Genomic DNA, 19,552 nt, shown 5'->3' on the forward strand with positions numbered 1-19,552 from the left:
AGTGGTTTACATGGTAAATTAAATCAATAAATGCCATAACGATCTATATGCCCCTTATGCAGGGGATGGATTGAGTGGATAGAGGGATGTCCCTCTCACACAACACCAGAACCAGGGGACATCCACTAAAACTGAGTGTCAGGAAAGTCAAAAGAGACGAAAGAAAATATTTCTTTATCCAGCATGTAATTGGTCTGTGGAACTCCTTGCTGCAAGATGTGGTGATGGTGTTTGGCCTAGAGGCTTTTAAAAAGGGATTAGACAGATTTTTGGAGGAAAAGTCCATCATAGGTTACAAGCCCTGATCGGTATGTGCAACCTCCTGGTTTCAGCTGCTAGATACAAGGGAGTGGCACCAGGATGCAGGTCTCTTGTTGTCTTTTGTGCTTCCTGAGACACCTGGTGGGCCACTGTGAGATACAGGAAGCTGGACTAGATGGGACTTTGGGCTGATCTAGCAAGGCTCTTCTTATGTTATAATTCATAGGATTGGGTCCCATCTGTCCCATTGTCTTGACAGTTAAATCTGATTATGAGGAGGGGCCGTAGCTGAACAGTTGAGATATGCATGTTTTAAAAAATGCAAAGAAAACCCCAAAAGTTCAATGTCTGACATCCAAGTGCAAGCAAAGACTCCCATTTGAAACCCAGGAAGGTAACTGCTGAAAGTCCGTGTTGGCAATACTGTCCTGACTGAAACGATGGTCTGATTCAGCATCAGGTAGATTCTCTCCTAAGAATCTTCTCTCCTACAGGGAGTGACTAGGTGTCCTCTTTTTCCAGGACATGTCCTCATTTTTAGCCTCCTGTCCGGGGGAAAAACTTAAATGCCCTCCTTTTACCTGTGAGCAGCCCCTGCAGGCACTGCAGAGCCTTGCAATGAATAAATTATATGTAATAAATTATATAATTTTAAGTTTAATAATAATATAGTGTTTAAATTAACCACATGAAATCGTTAGATGAGTGCTTTTAGCTTTTTACTTTGTCCTGCCCTACATTTTTCTTGGATGTCCTACATTTTGGGGTGCCTGGTCCTCTTTTGCAGTTATGACAGCTGGTCACCCTGCTCTCCTTAGGGATCTTCTCCTAGGACATCTTTCTCCGCAGATCGTCAGTGCCTGCTCCCTCCTCCTCCTCTTCCTCCCCCTCTCACTTCTATTCCCCTTTGTTCCTCCCCCCCCCCCGTTTCTTCCCCCGCCCCACAAAACTCACCAGGCTCTGCTTGCATTTTCTGATTGGCCTCTTTGCTTTTCGGGGCGGCGCTGGCACGGAATGCTGAGTCTGAGCGTTCCAGAACCGGACGGTCCTGCTCTCCGGGCGGCGCGCTGATTGGCTGGCGCTGCATCTGAAGAGGGAGAGGATGGAATGTTGGGGAGTTGAGCGTTCCAGAGATACTTGCTGAGTCTTTTTCTCCCCAGTCTCCTGCCACCGAGGAGCGGGACAGCCTGAGTGCCAGGGAGGAGCGCGCAGACGGGCCAGCCTGAGCACCCAAGTGGGCTCCTGTGCTCCAGCCCCAGAGAAAGGAATCTGTGGAATTGCAGGAGCTTGGCTCAGAAGCATCCCAGGCTCCCTCCTTGGAAGGATCGGAGGAAGCCAGCGGTCCGGTCCGGCTGGGAAAGGAACCAGCAGCGTCACGAGGAGGTGAGTTCAGACCAGCGGCGTAGCTAGAGGGGGCAAAGCACTAAGTGTTGCAGGGGGCCTCACCTCAGCTTGCAAGTGGACCTTCCCCCTCCCCTTTGGATCCATTCCGGGCATTCACCTCCGTTTTGCTGCTCCGCCCGGAATGGCTCTGAAAGGGAGGGGTGGTGAGGCTCCCTACAAAACTTAGCGCTTTGCCCCCCTTTAGCTACGCCACTGGTTCCGGCTTCTCATAATCTGCCTCTTCTCTTCCTCGCTCTCCGCCCTGCGCGATCCAAAGGGTGAAGAGGACCTCGGTGTTGTTGGTTACGCGGGGACGAAGATGGTGAAGTTCGCGGGCAAGTTTGCAGACTTCCCCAGGCTGCCTGCCAGCCGCGGAATGGCCAGCTAAGCTAGGCTGGAAAACGGGCAAGCCTTTTCTCTCGAGGAGGATGCATTTGTGCGCAGGGATCTCAACATCTGGCAACGTGAGATGTCCCTGTCTGTTGGCCGTTGAAAAAGTAGTACTAGCTAGTAGTAGCTACTAGTAGCAGGAGTACTAGTAGTAGCTACTAGCCTCCTGCTACTAGTAGTAATAGGGGATTACTCGCTCCACACACTGGCCCCTTTAGATCTGCTATCTAGGGGCATGATTATGCCCCCTGATCATTTAGGGGCATGATGATAATCAAGGGGGCATGATTGGGGTGTGTCTGGTGGAGAAAAAGTCAAGGAGTGGGACTTGTGGTGTTCCCCCCCCTTTTGGTCCTAATTCAAGCACTGACTTAAACTGGTCCTTTTGCGTGGCTTGAAAAAGGACACATTTATGGACACAAAATGGTAAAAATTGGAGATCTTACATTTCAACAGCATGAAAATGTCAGGGTATGTTTTGGAAGGAGATGCCCAGGAAGGAGAGGTGAGTAAAAATAATCTAAAGGAGGAAAATCCATGGCATCCTCTGCTATGTGAAGGAGAATGGGGGGAGGGCTGATTAGCCCCATGCTAATGTCTTTGTCCATGTACCAAGTCTTTGGTGGTGATTCTCTGATTGTCTTACCAAGTGCTTTAGAGTATGTTAAGAAGTAGCGAAACCAAGACATGCGCTTGACAGTGGGAGTGATGAAACAGGCAGGTGAGTTAAAAGTGACATATGAGTCAGACGTGTGCACTGAAAGTAGGTGGTAAATACGAAAAGGTGGGGTTTCCTAATGCAACTCTTAAGCTTTTATTGCACACTTTGTGCTATGGTTCTCTCTTACACACTGTGGAACATGGAAGTAGCATCTGTTTGTGTCAGAGAGCCAGGGCATGAGAAAAGACTTGTGCAGAGGCTGCATCAGTGACTCATTCTCTGCATGGTTACTTGAAAGCAACATGATCAGTGGGACTTGCCCCCTAAGAAGTGTGTGTTACTGATGCAACCTAAATTACTTTCTGTTCTGTAGGGCAAATCTGGGCATCCCATACACTGGGATCTGTTGGGTGATCACTGACATGGCTTGCACTAGATCAGGGGTATCCAAACTTTTTTGCAGGAGGGCCACATCATCTCTAGGACATTGTGGGGGGGGGGGCAGGAAAAAAGGAATGAATTTACATTTAAAATTTGAATAAATTTACATAAATGAATATATTAGAGATGGAACTTATATGAATGAATGAGGGTCTTGTGATAGCTCAAGGCCTATGAAAAGCCTTGCACAAAGCAAGGCCAGCCTTCGCTACCACTGCTGCATCACAGACATGAAACAGCAAGAAGTGGAGGACGCCCACGTCCCACAGCTCATGCAAGAGGTCGAACAGTCGCCTTCATGCTGAGAGCTGTTGCATCAGGCCAACATGGGCTCCGGAATGTTTCTGGAGGACCAGAGGCTCGTTGGAGACTTGGGGCTCCCCATGGGCCAGATTGGGAGTCCCCAAGGGCCGCAAGTGGCCCCTGGACTAGGGTTTGGGCACCCCTGCACTAGATCATTAAGGGCTCCTGCCTCCCTGATGTTTGACAATAGCAGCAGTTAAAAGGCTTTAAAAAGGAACTGTGAGAGTTTCCAACCTGTAGTAACTCAGATGCTGGTGTGTACTTATATGTGGAGGTCACCCACTAGGGCAGCCATTTTCAACCACTGTGCCATAACACATTGGTGTGCCATGGGTGGTCCACAGGTGTGCCACATGAATTTGGGGGAAGGACATTTATTAGTAGGACCAATGGGATATGAGCCCCCCACTGGCAGCATGGTGTGCCTTGCCAATTATCAAAAACCTGATGGTGTGCCTTGACAATTTCAGTGCCTTGTCAGTGTGCCATGTGCTGAAAAAGGTTAAAAATCCCTGCCCTAGGGTATAGTGCAGGGGTCTCCAAACCCCAGCCCAGGGGCCAGATGCGGCCCGCAGCAAGCCTCTTGCCGGCCCGTGGGCAACCTCTTGTTCCCTGAAAGCCTCTGGCCCACTCAACTGAACATGACCAGAACTGTGCTCTGATTGTGTCTGGAGGGTGTTCTGAGGGCCAGAGAGGTTGAATGAATGAGCCCATTCATTCATTTATTCACTCCTCTAAGTTCCATCTCTAACTTAATTATTTAAATTTTATATTTAAATTTTTTTTCCAACCCTCTACACCACGCCAGATATTTGATGCGGCCCTCTGGCCAGAAAGTTTGGAAACCCCTAGTATAGTGCATGGGGTGCAGCAGGTAATTGACCCTGCCCTGAGCCATCCTTTTGCATTTGGCTCTTCCCAACCAGCCACTGTTTTGCATTTGGTGGCCCTTGGGTCCCAGGAAACAGCAAAATATTTCTTGCAAGCCTGAAGACTCTTTGCTGCAGGCCTGTCAGATTGCAATCTGGAAATTGCACCTTTTAACAACCCATAAACAACAGGAGAGGTTGTTATCTCTGTACTTCCAGTCCACTTGCTTCCTGGTTTCCCTTGCTCAACCTCCTCCCCTATCTGCTGCAGCAAGGTGGGGCTTAAGTTGGCACCCCTTGCATACAAGATGGGAAGCTGAGTGATGGAACTCATAAGGAACTTGGGGGAGGTGTGCTGAAGGCACATGCTTGGACTATGCAGGCTCTGAGTTGCAACCTGGCAGCTGTGCTTTGATGGCTGCCTCCATGTTCCAAGGAGTTTGCATGCAAGGGCTCAGGATATCCATGCTGCCGTGGGTGTTGTAGCTTAAAATGACCTGGCCTGATCTACGTGGCTCATCACAACACACAAGCATAAGGAGATCACTGCCATGGAAAGCCATTTGGAGTGGTCTTCCCCAGAGCTGCCAACTTCTTTTAACTAAATGTGCTCCTGTGTATTCAGCAATCACAAGACATAAAGAAATTTAGCTGGTGTTGCTTTTCCACCGCTTATCTCCATGCCAGGAAAAGCATCACCCACTTCTTCAGTGTAACCTCCCAAGTGATTCAAGCATCATCTGATGTATTCCTGTCACTCTGCAGAGGTACAGTGGGCATCTAACAGGAGCAGGGCCTTCTTGGTGGTGGGAATGTTCTTTTGCTGGAGGGCAGGCTTTCTTCCTCTCTATATACTTTCCAATGCCAGACAATGACATGGTCCATTGGGAAGCAATAGAAATGAAGGAAGCGAAAGAATTAGATAAGTATACAGTATAATAAGGTGATGACTCTGTTACTGTTAGAACAGCAAATGGTCTTGTGCCATCTTAAAGGCAAACACATTTATTTGTGGACTTGATCCCACTTTCATCAGTTGTATGTTAGCCTCAGTTGGCAGAGAGATACATGAATATGTGAGCTGGTGACACATAGTGTCTAAAAGACTAAGCTGTGAATTGGGACTTTCCCAGTTCATATCTTTCCTCTGCTTTAAATTCATTTGGTCCTACACAGTTACTCCCTCATGACCTCAGTTTTCCCCCTCTGCAAAATGGGGATAATGTTACTGTCCTTAGAGCAGTGTTTCTCAAACTGTGGGTTGGGACCCATTAGGTGGGTCGTGAGATAATTTCAGGTGGGTCCCCATTCATTTCAATATTTTATTTTTAATGTATTAGACTTGATGCTACCATGATATGTGACTGCACTTGGAAAAATATTATAGACCCATACTTTTAACAAACTACTATGTCTATTCTTTTAATAATGATAGTAAAGGAAACTTACTCCTGAGTAAGTGTGGGTAGGATTGCAGCCTAGGACAGCTAAAAATTTTCCTGCTTGCTGATGTCACTTCCGGTTATGACATCACTTCCAGTTGGTCCCGACAGATTCTCATTCTGTCCTGGTGGGTCCCGGTGCTAAATGTGTGAGAACCACTGCCTTAGAGTATTAGCTCATTATTTTAAGTATTATTAATAATGCTTGCCAACAGGATTGCTGTGAAGACTACATCAAGACAATACATGTGACACCTTTTGCACACTCAAAAAACAGCATTCACAAAATAAATTTTATTTTAGTACAGAGCAGTGAAATGGCCACAAGATGTTAAAAGGTATGTATTGTGACATTTCTCTGTAAAGCTCAGGTGTATGCAAGATGATCACTCCATAATGTTCCTGGTCATGATGGTCATTTAAAAAAACATCTGGGCCCCACAGTCTGCTGATACCTTCGTTTGGACCAACCAAAATGACACAGTGTTGTGGAGCTGCATCCAAGTAAGACCACCAGTCTGCCTAGTTGAGTATTTTCTACACATACTGGCAGCAGCTCTCCAGGGTTCCTATGGAGGTACCACAGATTGAACCTTCTTCATGCCAAAGTTAGACTTGACCCCTGAACTACAACCCCTTCCCTCCTTAAAAAGCAAAACTTTGAACTTTTCCAGAGATCTTCAACGGGCTGGCTGTTAAAAGCAAAAGAAATGGGAGAGGAGAAAAGAAGAGGAAAGAGCTGGGTCTGCTCTGTAAACCTCAAAGCTTGCTGTTTGAAACCACCTTAAGAAGGAGGGCAGGAGGAGTCATGCAGTCGGAATTTGATTGGCACACAGGAACGCGGTAGTCCTTGCTGATGTCACTGGAAAGGAGAGGGTTAAGGAGCCCTCTGTCTGTGTCTCTGCTCATGTGGGAGTGAGTCAGTGACTGGAGTCAGCATTGCTGGCCCTTTGAGCTCCATTCAAATATTCATGCATGCCCTTGTAAATGTGAATTGCTGATTGCAGTTTGCTTATTTTTCCCCTGAACAACTGCAGTCTCTGGCACTGCTGGGTTTTCCTGGGCAACTGGTTCCAGCAACCCAGGACCACACAGAAAGAGCTGTCCTTCACCACGCTCCCCCTGACTGATCCTTCCCCTTGGTGTCATGAATTCGGTGCGGAGGCGAGAGCCTTGAAACAAATTCCTTCCGTCTGCCAGAGCAGAAGAGTTCCAGCCTCGCTCCTTTTTAGGGGTGCAGCAAACATTGTTTTGCCTTCGTTTCATGGGTGGGTTTCAGTTCCACTTGCCTTCCAATCCGTTTCTTTGGAAACCCCTGGCGTGGCATGCTTTGGGAGGGATTACTTGCCCAGAGGGTGGCCGGGTAATTCTATTAGTCACTGGCCCAAATGTCACACAGGAAACTTGAGGCAAGGCTCAAGACATCTGGAGTCCTTCATTTGAACACCCATTCTTTGGACTTGATTGTGAAATTGCTTGGAAGTTTAGCAAGAGGACTGGGAGTCTGTGGCACGGGGCAGGAATTGTCTCTTATTTTGGACAGAGCCCAGGGCAAGCTGGATTCCCTGGCCAGGCCAAAGGAGAGTTTTTGGCAATGCATCAAAGAGTGCTGCCCCCGGTGCTATGTGATGAGACAAGTCTCCACCATGGCATAAAACCAAGAACTGTGAAGCTGGGCTCTGGGTACAGAATTCAGCAGCCTAGAGAGCTTCATTTTCCCCTCCTTTTTATAAAAAGCCAATTTCTGGTCCATATCCCTAAAAACATTGTGGACAATTTCTGGGTAAATCTCAGAATTCTAACAGGGGCTAAATGAAGATTTCCTATGGTCAAGGGGAGAGTGAAAACCCTGCAGAGATCACTTGAGGAGGAATTACTTACAAGTCACTAGGTCACTCAAACTCTGCAGCTGCCATCCAGTGTAGACAGCGCTGACCTAGATAGACCAGTCTGACTCAGTAGGAAGCAGTGCTTTGCTTTTCTTCCTCCACCCCCTCCTTGTTTTAAATGTTTATCACTTCCTGATTGACTTCATACCTCTGCTCAAGCTTCACATGGCCTCAGGTGAATGGGGAGCAGGACCAATGGGGTGGTTCTGGCTTGGCTTCCACATCACCTTGTGGAATTTCAAATCGTTGTCCACCTTTGCCCAGGTTTCTCTGCAGCTGTGGCCTCACTGCCTTAACATTCACTAACCTTGGGCTTGGCCCATGTGGATGGTGTCAACTTGCAGTTCTTTCCTTCAGAAGGGTGCTTCTAGGTCATGCTGCTTTGGGGAGATCCCATGTGCTCAGCACAAGTTCATGTTGGTCTTTGGCCCATGCGCATAGCTGAAGGTACAACAAGCCCAAGATGAAAATAGGCTGTGCCATTTACACAGCAGACATTCCCTCCCAGTGTGGGTTATCAGGGGGGAGGGTCATATTTTTCTAGAAACCCCCTTCCCCACTCGGTCTTTCAAATCTATCCCCATTAGGTTCCTGTTTGGGATGGGTTTGGAAGACCAGAGACCATCCTATCCATGCAATGATGATCAATATCGCGTATTCTGGTATTTAAAGTAGGGCAACCTAATCCTAACCTGTGCTGGAAAAGGCAGGCCACAGCGGCCTGCTTTGTATCCAGCACAGATTAGATGCAGGCTGGATGGCACCTTGGGATAAGGGGTATTTTTCCCTTACCCTGTGTCGAGCCCCAGCTATATAGCTGGTGCAAATCCAAACAGTCCATATAAGACTGCTCAGGCCAGGGACGGGTTAGGATTAAGCCTGTACCACTGTGACTAATCCTGCCCACCTCCCATTCTGCCCTCCTCTGCCCAAAAAGCACCCTTACCATACCTGGAACGCCATGCCTGCCACCCTCTCCAACCTCCTGCGTTGCCCAGCACACATTTTCCTTGTTGAACCACGCAGGGATTTGATCTGACCCTCCTAGGCTGGCGCAGGCCTCTGCGCCAGCCCAGCCAATTCCCAAGTTGGTGCAAACATGCCTTGTGGCATGTTTGAAACAGTTGGGAGCTGGCCCAGGGGGCCCGTCCCAGCTCATCTGTGACTTTGGATTGCGCCCTAAGTTGATTTTACCCACTAAGAGTACCAACCACAAATGGCACAAAAATTTCCACATGATGACATTTTTGGTGCTGTGAATAGATTGAGTAGAGGCTGCCAGTGGTCCCCATCCCTCAGTGTTTTCTGCGTTGGCTGTTCAAGGTTTTGGAGAGGGATCTTTCCAATTCTGCCTGGGTGGGCTGCCAGGGATTGAATCTGGGGCTTTCTACTGGGGTGCTTTGGCCTCTTCCTGAAGCCACCTTCAGAGTCCCATATTACAAGGGGCTGAATTCTTCAATGCAGTCTCCAGAACCTCTGAGCAGAATTTTATCAGGGGTACAAAGTTTCTTTTGAGTCCCTTTGCAAAGGGGGACAGGTGAAACAGAGCAGGGGAGAGTGGTGACAGGCAAGCAGAATAGGGGCATGGAGGGGCAAAACAGAGTGGGAGGAGAGTAGAGACAGCTGGAAAAGTGTTTGGAGCCCAGGTCTACCAACCCATATGGCATCAGTAGTGTCCCCACAAGCCCTAGTGTCGCCAGCATCCTGTGTGGGCAACAAGTCTGAGTAGATAGGAAATTATAAGATCCCAGGAAATTTCTGGGGCCCCTCCTTTGGCTCCTGGGCCCCCCTTTTGACCCTGGGCCCGGGTACAAATTACCCCCTTTACCCCCCTCTCCTAGGCCCTGGCAGTCTCTTCCTATGCAGCCTTCATTTCTTGGGTGTTGTGTTGCAGCCAGTGCAACTCTGATTGCTCATTTTTCTGTTCCTGCCTATCAACTTCTGTCCTTGGACTTTGTGTTGTGTCAATGCAGAGAAAAGATCTGCTTTGCTGTAGTGGTAGTTCAAAGTGGCTGGATGGTGGCCCATGATTGCAAAATTAAATACTTTTTAAAGTCCCTTGATTCAAGAGTAATTAGGTAAGTGCTTGATTTTTTTTTTTCCTTTTGAAATCCACAGTGAGACTTACTTTCAATTAAACATACACAGGATTGCACTATGGCTGTGTGATATCTAGGGTGTCACAACTTTTCCCTGCAACAAGAAGTCTTGTAAAGTCTTTTTTATAACCCTATACGCACTTATCTAGACATAAGCTACCCTGAGTACTGTGAGACTTCTGAGTAAACATGCATAGGACTGCACTGTAATATTCTTGGGATTATCAAATCCAAGGCACCTCCAAAAGTGCTTTTGGGAAATAATGGAGATGTATTCTGTTTTGAAGTCAAACTCCATTAATATTTACTGAAATCAGGATGAAATTGTTGTCCAAATTAATCCTTGTCATCTTTGTCAGCTGCTGAGTCAAAGTAGTCCATTCCAGATTCTTTCATCCTTCTCATCTCCTTCCTAGTCTCACCTCTGCCCTGCCTCTTGGCCTTTCCCTATCTGAGTTTTTTTCCATCTCTCCCTCTTTTGTTGTGAAAATGTCTCCTGATTAGATTTTCTCTGCACAGAGGATGATGGGTTGTTTTGCCAACGATCTTTCCAGGTTCCAGTGTTTATCTGTTACTGAAACTGACCATCCTCCCAGGGTGGATCCCTTTTTCCATTTCTACCTTTCACCCAGTTATTGTGCAATTGTGTGCATCCCAGGCAATGGTTTTTATAGGATAGTTCCAGATTTATCGAGTGCCTCCCAAACTGCCCCTTGGGACCTCAGTTGGCTTTGCTTTTGTCGTCTTTTTGCCGGAGCTTCTAAAGGCATGTTAGGCCTTCTGGAGAGCATAGCTACTGTTTATACAACTTTCTCTCTCCCTCCATCATTTGGGCTGATGCATGAACACAGCTTCATGACACATATGTTTGATGTAACTCTCATGGGTTTTTCAAAACAACCTGTCAGAGCTGTGTGTGTATCACACACTGCACTAAACTGAGTTAATCCAAGTTAGCATTGTCTCTCTATACCAGTGTTTTCCAAACTGTGGGTTGTGAGACAACTTGTGGTGGGTCGTGAAAATTTTTGAAAGGGGGGGAAACCTCTGCAAGCACCCTTCCCCGTTTACAGAATAAAGGTGTTAACTGGAGTGCTAACCTGTGGTACCTATATGGGGTAATCTTCATATCCCCAAATTAAAATGATACATTTTCCTATTTTCTCTAGTAATTGGTGTGCCATAGCTCAAGCGTGAACCCAGTTCAACCTTTGTCTAGTCTGGAAGTCCCTAACTGCACATCTTGCTCTCCAGTTCAGCCTTCTGGGTACCCTGGAATGACTGTAAAGGTTTGGAGGAGCTCCTTGAACTCTATTTCTAGGGAGAGTCTAGCAAATGTCAGTGCACACATACTATACGTAAGGTCTCTAGCAGCCTCTGGGCTCCAGGACCCCAATTATTGTTAATCACTTATTTATTATTAATAAATAAAACATTTCTTTCTAGATCTCTTTTTTGTCTAGTGGTAGATTGTCTTTTTAAACGTGGGTCCAGGTGCTAAAAAGTTTGGGAAGCACTGGTCTATACTGAGTGAGAGCAGCTCTCAAGGTTTCAGATGGGGGGGACTCTTTCCCAGCTCTGGCAATATCAAGGATTGAACCTGGAACCTTTTGGCATGCAGCCTGCACCACAAGCCCTTCCTCATATTTGTGAGCAGGGGAGAACGTTTAAGCATTAGATCCCATGGCAACTTTTCCGAATCCTCCCCTGGGTTTCTTGCTTGGGGAGTTATGACACTGAAGAAGGCTTGAAGCTACAGTGAATCCTTAATTTAACAGACTGATGGGGGAAGGGGTGTCCGTTAATGCTGAAAGCCCATTAAATCCAAATTCGCTGATGCTTTAACCATTGCACCACACTGGCTCTATAGTGCATTTTGTGGCATTAAGGCATAACATAGGCTATAGTACAGCGGTGGCTTAACCATGGCTCGTGAGTTCCGACTTTTGACATAAATGCGTGGCTCGAAGAAATACGTTGGCTGAGCCCCTTTTTGCACCACAAATAATATAAAAGGTAAATAAAAAACTTTCAAGGTTTGTAATTATTTAGCAGGTATCAACTGCGAGTCCACTGGACTAAAGCATAAGTTTAATGTTCATGGTGAGTAAATATATTTAAGAATGTAGATGCTTCTTAAATGTTGTGGCTCTCAGACATCTGAAGTTTATCGTTTGTGGCTCTTACGTTAAGTTAAGTAAGTTTGCCACCCCTGCTATAGCCTTGACCTGGAGCATTCTTATGGAAACCAGTGGGATTACTCTGGAGTCTGAGCTCCTGCAAGAGCTTCACACTTGCAATCCATGTTATTCTGATTAACCTCATGTTGAATCCAAGAATCCTTCCCCAGGAGGAAGACTCATTTGGTGGGTGGAGGGGTTTTAGTGGCATCAACCCACTATTTCCAAACGTCATTGCTAAATGGCACTTCACAGCATAAGCTTGATAAGACAGGGCTCTGCCCGAAAGAGCTTACAATCTCTTGAGCAGCAAAGAAAAGAGGAAAAAGGTGCAGGAGGGTAAAGATCTTGTGGAAACTACTACATGGAACTTTCCTGTTCCAAGACAGTGTCCCCCTGAATGCCACATGCTGGGGAAAACCAATGAGGGATGTTAGCATCACATCTTGTACATGCGATCCAGTGATCTCAGAAATATATGATGGGACCATTTGATGGTGTGATCCAGCAGGGCTGCATTTATAAAAAGATGGGTTTGAGAGAGAGGGAAGCAACAATTAGATCTTCCAGGAGGGAGCTCCAGGTGACTATATTGTGTGCTCAGATCCAAGCTTGCCATCTTTCATTTTCTGACTGGCACCAAGGGATGCAATCAGTCTTGTTGCATGTTGCGCTCAAAATATTTACATTTTATAAGAGAACCGTCCACAGAAGAGCACTGTTGAGCTAATCAGCCACATGGATTCTGTGATATAAGGTTGCCGCCAGCCTCCTGTCAAGAGCACTCATGAAAACAACCCCTTCTAATAACGATGAAAGGTTGGCTCCAGCAGCCTTTTTTTGTATATATAATTGGAGTATGCCATCTCAGCTGTGTGATCCTACTTCAAATGGGCACCGAGATCAGAGGTACTGCAGTGTGTTTTGTTCCAAGTGGCTTTTATGCTTCTTTTCCCTTTGTTTTGGAGTGTGCAAAAGTTGTTACCGTTGGAGGAAATTATGGACAGCAGACGGTGTTGCATCAACTCCAACAGTTACGGTCATAACAACATAGTCAGAATGACTTTCTGAGATGGTGGACATTTTTTTTTGTTTCTTTTGTGTCTGTTAAGCATTAAATTAATATACTGCCAGATGGCAGTGAAATTAGTCTGTTGCTGCTACAAGGGTTGAGAGCACAATCCTCAAAATAGCCTTTTTTTGTGCCAGAGGGGGTCTGCAACTTTAGGTTAGAAATCATGGGAATTCTTTGGAAATCATGTCTCTGGGATTCTACCTCCAACCTTGCACTATGCAATGTCTGGGACAGTCCTGCTCCACTTCCAGTTCTGGCTGGTTCCAAATTGCTTGCAACCAGAGAGTTGGAGCTGCCAGTGAGTCTTCTTTGAATTTTACTCCAATGTAAAGAAATTTCTTTCAAGCCTGGACTTTGGGCTGCTGCCAAACAGCTAAGATTTTGGACCAGATCTGATAAAACGTGCAAGCCTTGTTGTTTGTTAGTTTTATTTACTCTTCTCTTAAAACTGTTGCAAGGCTCAGTTATTTTGAATGGCCTCCAGTTTTACCTTTTGTTTAGGATGAGAGTCATTTGACACAAGTAAGATTATACATGGATTTCACTGCTGAAAGGAAACTTAATACCAATTTGACTTCTAGCATTTAGGAGTGCCTCTTTTTGTAGCCTGTGACTGGTTTATATTTTAACCACTGCATGTTTGTACAGAAGAAGTCTGGACATGTATGTGCCCTCAATGAATGTCAACTGAACTTGATCTATGAGGAAATGATTCGGTTTCTTTTTGTTTCTGTATGTTTTTGCTTGTAACCAAGGTTGCAAAGCAATATTGTCTTAAATTCAGATGGAATACTGTGAGAATTGAACCGTCCCTCTGAGCTATGTGGGAGGGTTTGGGAGACGCTGTGGATTAAATGATGTAGACCAAACTATTTCTGAGCGTTGCATCATATGGTCTTTCCTGGGCCATACTGCTTCAGACTATTTGGGGGGGAGGGAATCTCATTTGAATGCTTCCCCTTTGATATACATAAAAAAATTATTTTAAAAAGTCATGCAAGGTTGAATGTTAAGAGAATGTCTCTAGTTTTACAAGCTGAATTTGTCTAGTCAGAAAGTTCTTCCTATGAGGGAGCATTCCAAAATGTAATCTGTCACCTGAGATAGTGGAGTCTGGAAAGGACAGTACCACAAGATGCATTTGAAGATAGAGTTAAGCTCTAAATATTTCACTTTGGCATTGAATCTTAATGTTTACGGAATACTACAAGGCAGCGGTTCCCAAACTTTTTAGCGTCATGGCTCCCTTCTTCCACGGCGTCCTCTTCCCACCTTGGATTGTGCTAGATCTCATTCTTGCATGGCCCACGATGGTGGTACCCAGGAAGGGGACATCCCATGACACACCTGTGAGTACCCCACGGCTCCCTTTGGAGCCACACCTCACCATTTGGGAACCACTGCTATATGCTTAAGAACACTGCTATATGTTTAAGAACAGAAGAAAAGCCTTGCTGGATAAGACCAAAGGCCCATCTAATCCTGTTTCCCCACAATAACCTATCAGTTGTCTCTGGGTAGCCTACATGCACAAGAGAAAGGCCTTCATCTCTCCCACCTTTGCTTGCCTGTACCTGGTATTCAGAGGTATACTGCTGCTGAATCTGAAGGTGGCATGTGACCATCCTGTCTAGTAGCCATTGATGTAGTAGAATGATGTTATAATGGTACAGAAAAATGTTGCATTTTTGCTAGAATGGCAGTTTGTGAATGTGACTGTAAGTATGAATGGTTTGTTGTTTGTTCACAGGATTGGGGAGAGGGGAGTCTTGGTTCTCCCAGTTACAATTTCTCTGTTCTTGTTTTTTCCAGGTGATTTATCGAGATGGTTGACTACCTTGCAAACACAGAGATCAACAGCCAACGCATTGCTGCAGTGGAGAACTGCTTTGGGGCATCTGGCCAACCTCTGGCCGTGCCAGGAAGGGTCCTCTTGGGGGAAGGCATTTTAACCAAAGAATGTCGCAAGAAAGCCAAGCCACGGATCTTCTTCCTTTTCAATGACATCCTGGTGTACGGAAGCATTGTGATCAACAAGCGGAAGTACAGCTCCCAACACATCATCCCCCTTGACGAGGTCACCCTGGAATCGTTGCCAGACACCTTGCAGATGAAGAATCGATGGATGATTAAGACAGCCAAGAAGTCCTTTGTTGTCGCTGCGGCCTCCCTTACCGAGAGGAAGGAGTGGATCAATCACCTGGAAGAATGTATTCGGCACTTGCTCTCCAAGACAGGCCAGCAGCCCCCAACGGAACATGCTGCACCCTGGATCCCTGATAAAGCCACTGATATCTGCATGCGTTGCACACACACCAAATTCTCTGCTCTCACTCGCAGGCACCACTGTCGAAAATGTGGCTTTGTGGTATGTGCGGATTGTTCCCGGCAGAGATTTCTCATGCCCCGACTGTCCTCTAAGCCTTTGAGAGTTTGCAACCTTTGCTACAAGCAGCTGATGGCAGAAAAAAAGGAAAACGAAGCACTCAGCAGCCCATCTAAGCCAGTTCATTCTCCTCTGGTTGGCTACGAACCTTCTAGTGGGGATGACAGTGACAGATCCGACGAGGATAAGCTAGAACAATGGTCAACAGGGGCCGAGTTTTACACGTCGGAAGAAGTTTGGTCATCGTATCGTAGCTGACCTTGGCAACAGTTTAGTTCATTTGCTGGACCATGTCTTTATTCCTGAGGAGTACAGAGGACAATCTCTTGCCTCAGTATACTTTTCAGGGGAGTATTCAGTTCCTTTTGTCTTCCAGTTCTGTGAATCAGGGAGAAAGCATGACCACAGTAGACTGAATGGTAGGGTCTGCTTGTCTCCTCTAAGAGTGAGTCTGTTTTTTTAATTGATATTTGAGGTAGAGTGTGCTTGAAACAACCCCAAATATGACTGTGATTAAGTCTCTCCAAAAATGAAAGTCCTTTAATTTTAGGGCTACAGGTAGGCCCTTTCTCGGCACCTGAAATGTTGAGTTTCAGCTCTAGAATTTACAATTCTAGAGTTTCAACCCTGGAATTTAAGGCGAGGGGGAGAGAGAGAGCTTGCACCCTAAAACATCCTGAATTGTATTGTCTGGAGAAATCCATTTGGTTTCCTTGAACCAAATTCTGAATCCACTTTGGGGTTTAAACAGATAAACCATTCATGAGGCATTGGGTAGGTCAAATTCTTATACTTTTTCCCCACCAAAATTAACTTTTGATCATTTAAGGCAACCCTGCTGGATCAGACCAGAGCATCCTGATTCCCATAGCGGCTAATGAGGTGGTGCTAGGAAGCCCAGAAACTGGGCATGAAGGCAATGCAGAACTTGGACAATTACCCCTTAGCGGGAGAACCATTTTTTTGGGAATATACTTTATTTTGAAGGCAGACCAAGGACTTACCTAGTTGACATTGCTTTGATGTCATAATTCTGAGTAGTGCTAGGAATGAACCAGAGAATTTGTGGGGTTGGGGTTCATTTCCAGTGTCCAGGGCCCACCTGTCCTTGTGGTCACGTCACATTGCAGATGGATATATGCTGTATTTCTTCCCATCTTTTTTCACTGCTGATCTTCTTGTCCCCAGGAAGAGAGGAATGGAGCAAAAGAGACCAAATGGTAGACCCATCACCCCTCTCTATTTTCTCCATTTCCCTCTTCCTTTTTGTATCCAGGGAATAAGCAGGGGCTGGTGTGTCACTGGGTTTAGAGGGGATGGCATTTGACATGGTAAGGCACCACGCAAGTTGGGGGTGGCAGTGATATTTGCTGTCCCTCCCTGGATGACGGGAAGTCTTGGGTCAATCCTACAAATGTACTATGAAGGCTTTCAAATCAATGTCAGTAATTGGCTTGTTAACTGTGATATTTGGTTAGGAGCTTTGTCCTCTTTATATTTTTGGTCATGTTCCCCATTGTGTGTGTGTGTGTGTGTGTGTGTGTCCGTCCTTTTGTGTGTGGTAAGCCCAAGAATGTTTGGCTTGCAATTGTCATGTTTTCCACATGAAGTAAATCATTTAAACAAAGTGTTTTGAGACACTAAAAATAGCTGGTGTAAAAAGGCTGACTGGTAGATGGCCTAGACTCTCTCAGAGAGGAAGTAAACCACTATTTTCCTTCTTAGCAGTGATAAAACTTAATATTTGCTACTCTCTGATAAAATAAGAATTCTTAAAAGAGAGGGGTCTTTAAGGCCTGGCTCCATGCACCACACACCTTGACTTTAGTTTAATGAAGCATCTGTGAATTTGGTCCTTTTTCAGTCTTTCCAAAACTCTTAGCTGCTTCAAGAATTCATAAAGGAGGTTTTGGGCTTCTGATTGCAGAAAAACAGGCTGAAAGATCAAGAACTACAGCACTGATCACTATATATCAGAAGCCAAGGGCTGCAGCTACTCTACGTTTCAGTTTCACGCAGTCTGCATGAAAATGATGTATCTGCCAACTAAAATTGGCCAGTATGTTCCCCTTATTCTGTAATCTTAATTTGAAAATCATGAGAACTGAAAAACATGAAATGAGTCCCATTTACTTCCTGCTTTCTCATCCTTTGCTATTTTTATCCACTTTGGTCTTCAAACTTAGCTCTGTGAACATGAGGGCTAGTAACTTTGTTGTTTTTTTAAATTAAAAACTGGGGTGCTCAGAGTTCCAACAAAAACCATACAAAAGTGCCTTATAATAAGTGCCTTATAGTAAGGGTCCTTTACTGTATATTTACCAGGTCAAAGACCAAGGGTTCCGTGGCTCATGGCGTAGCTTTAAGCTATTTCTGCCCAGCATTGTATATATGCCACAGAGATCAAATGTATACACCTGTGGGCTGGGCAGAAATTGGATTATTAAGTTAAGCTTGAGCACCAAGCCCTCTGTGCTTATAAGGTGGAAGTTGATTGAGAGCTGTCCAGAATGTTGACATTAACCTTTTGGGTTCACATGACAAACACAACATGCCTGTTGGAATGTATTTGCGCTGGAAGTATGTAACTGACAGTGCAATCCTATGCATGTCTACCCAGAAGTAAGTCCCCATTGTATTCAGTGGGGCTTACTCTCAGGAAAGTGTGCATAGGATTGCAGCCTCAGACATCTTACCTTTTGTGACTGTTAGATACCAGCAACACAGGATGCAGTCCTATTCATATTTTCCCAGGAGTAAGACCCACTGAACACAGTGGAACTTAGTTCTGATACATAGGATTGCGCTGACAGTTTCTATTGTCTATAATTCTATATCACAACTCAAACTATGCTAGTAACCAGTGTTAATGTTGACATAATCTTGGTTTTTAATGTTCTTGTCTTTTTGGAGCAGATCTATTAGTTGGCCTTTTTAGACTTCCAGTAATTGTTTTCACCAGCCAGTATGTTTACACGGGACACGTTCCCAGCCAATGAAAGCTTTCTTTTTTTCCAGTCAATTAACTGCTTCTTTCTCTTAACTTTGATAGTTATGTTGCTGATTAAATATCACAGTGTCTTAATACTATTCATATTTTGAGGGTTATTAATTGAATATCAATGTGTCCTGCTGGGAAATAGAACACCTGGGCCCCAATCCAGCTCAGGTTGTGCCTTGGTGCAAATGCTGCCACCAGCCTGATCTGGCTTGCTGGTGGCATCCCCATTTGCTCATATTTCAGATCCACTTCCTGGTCCCACCTGCACATGCAAAAGATCCTGCTATGTCTGAGTAGAGCAGCTGCTGATACCTAATTAGTATGCATGCATGCTCCACACTTCCGTGGAAGAGCTATGCTTTATATTGTCCAATCTTTTGTTATCTCTAGGAAGGCTTAGGTAGTAAGGCTGGGAGGATTCCTACCAGCCAAAATACAGACAATACTGAAAGCCAGGTGGATCAGTACTATGACTCAGTTGCATTCAGATGAAGCACTAAACCACTGTTTAACATTGTGTATATGATCAACCATGATCCTTTGGTTTGTGTATTCCCACTTCCTGGCAAAAATGGAAGTTTTTAACTATTGTTGTTGGCATCCTTCAGTCTCGGAAGACTATGGTGTTACGCTCTGAATGGTGGTTCTGGAACAGAGTGTCCTCTCCAGTGCGCAAAGCCTGGGTAAAGTAGGTATGGAGGATAGGCTGTTACCCATGCAGCAAATCCCCCCTCTCCCCGTCACTGAAATGGTCCAATGGAAAGGCAGAGGCCAATATGGTTGGTTCCAGCGGCGTCACAGGAGTTGCCAGAACGTGACTGTGTTCAGCCATGAACTGCCTCAGGGACTCCGGCTCCGGATTTTGCCTCGAGGTTGACTCCTGAAGCCTTTTCCATAACTGGATGTAGCCACAAGGCAGTGGAGGTTTGGGATCAGAGTTTTCCTTCTCTCAGATGAGCTGCCTTCCCAGGCTGATGAGTCCCATCTACCCGGTTAACTATAGTTTACCCAGAAACCAGGATCTGAAACTGCATCTAGACCCTGGTTTCTTGGGAAACTAGGGTTTGTACAGAGTTTGTACAGAGATTTGTATGCAACAGCAAACTGTGGTTTCTGTTAACCATGATTAGGAGTTTCTGATTGCAGCAACCAAGGGGAAGAAGAACTAGCAC

General features: G+C 45.6%; 1 protein-coding gene across 1 annotated transcript; it reads left to right on the plus strand.

The window, feature by feature from the left end:
- Nucleotides 1–1,302: 1,302 nt before the first annotated feature.
- PLEKHF1 (pleckstrin homology and FYVE domain containing 1) lies at nucleotides 1,303–18,466 on the plus strand. Its single transcript, XM_066637131.1, has 2 exons — nucleotides 1,303–1,644; nucleotides 14,806–18,466. Exon 2 carries the CDS (start codon nucleotides 14,819–14,821, stop codon nucleotides 15,635–15,637), a length of 819 nt encoding a protein of 272 aa, XP_066493228.1. The 5' UTR covers nucleotides 1,303–1,644; nucleotides 14,806–14,818; the 3' UTR covers nucleotides 15,638–18,466.
- The last annotated feature ends 1,086 nt before the right edge of the window (nucleotides 18,467–19,552 follow it).

This window comes from Tiliqua scincoides, chromosome 9, assembly GCF_035046505.1.
Source record: "Tiliqua scincoides isolate rTilSci1 chromosome 9, rTilSci1.hap2, whole genome shotgun sequence".
Classification (NCBI taxonomy): domain Eukaryota; kingdom Metazoa; phylum Chordata; class Lepidosauria; order Squamata; family Scincidae; genus Tiliqua; species Tiliqua scincoides.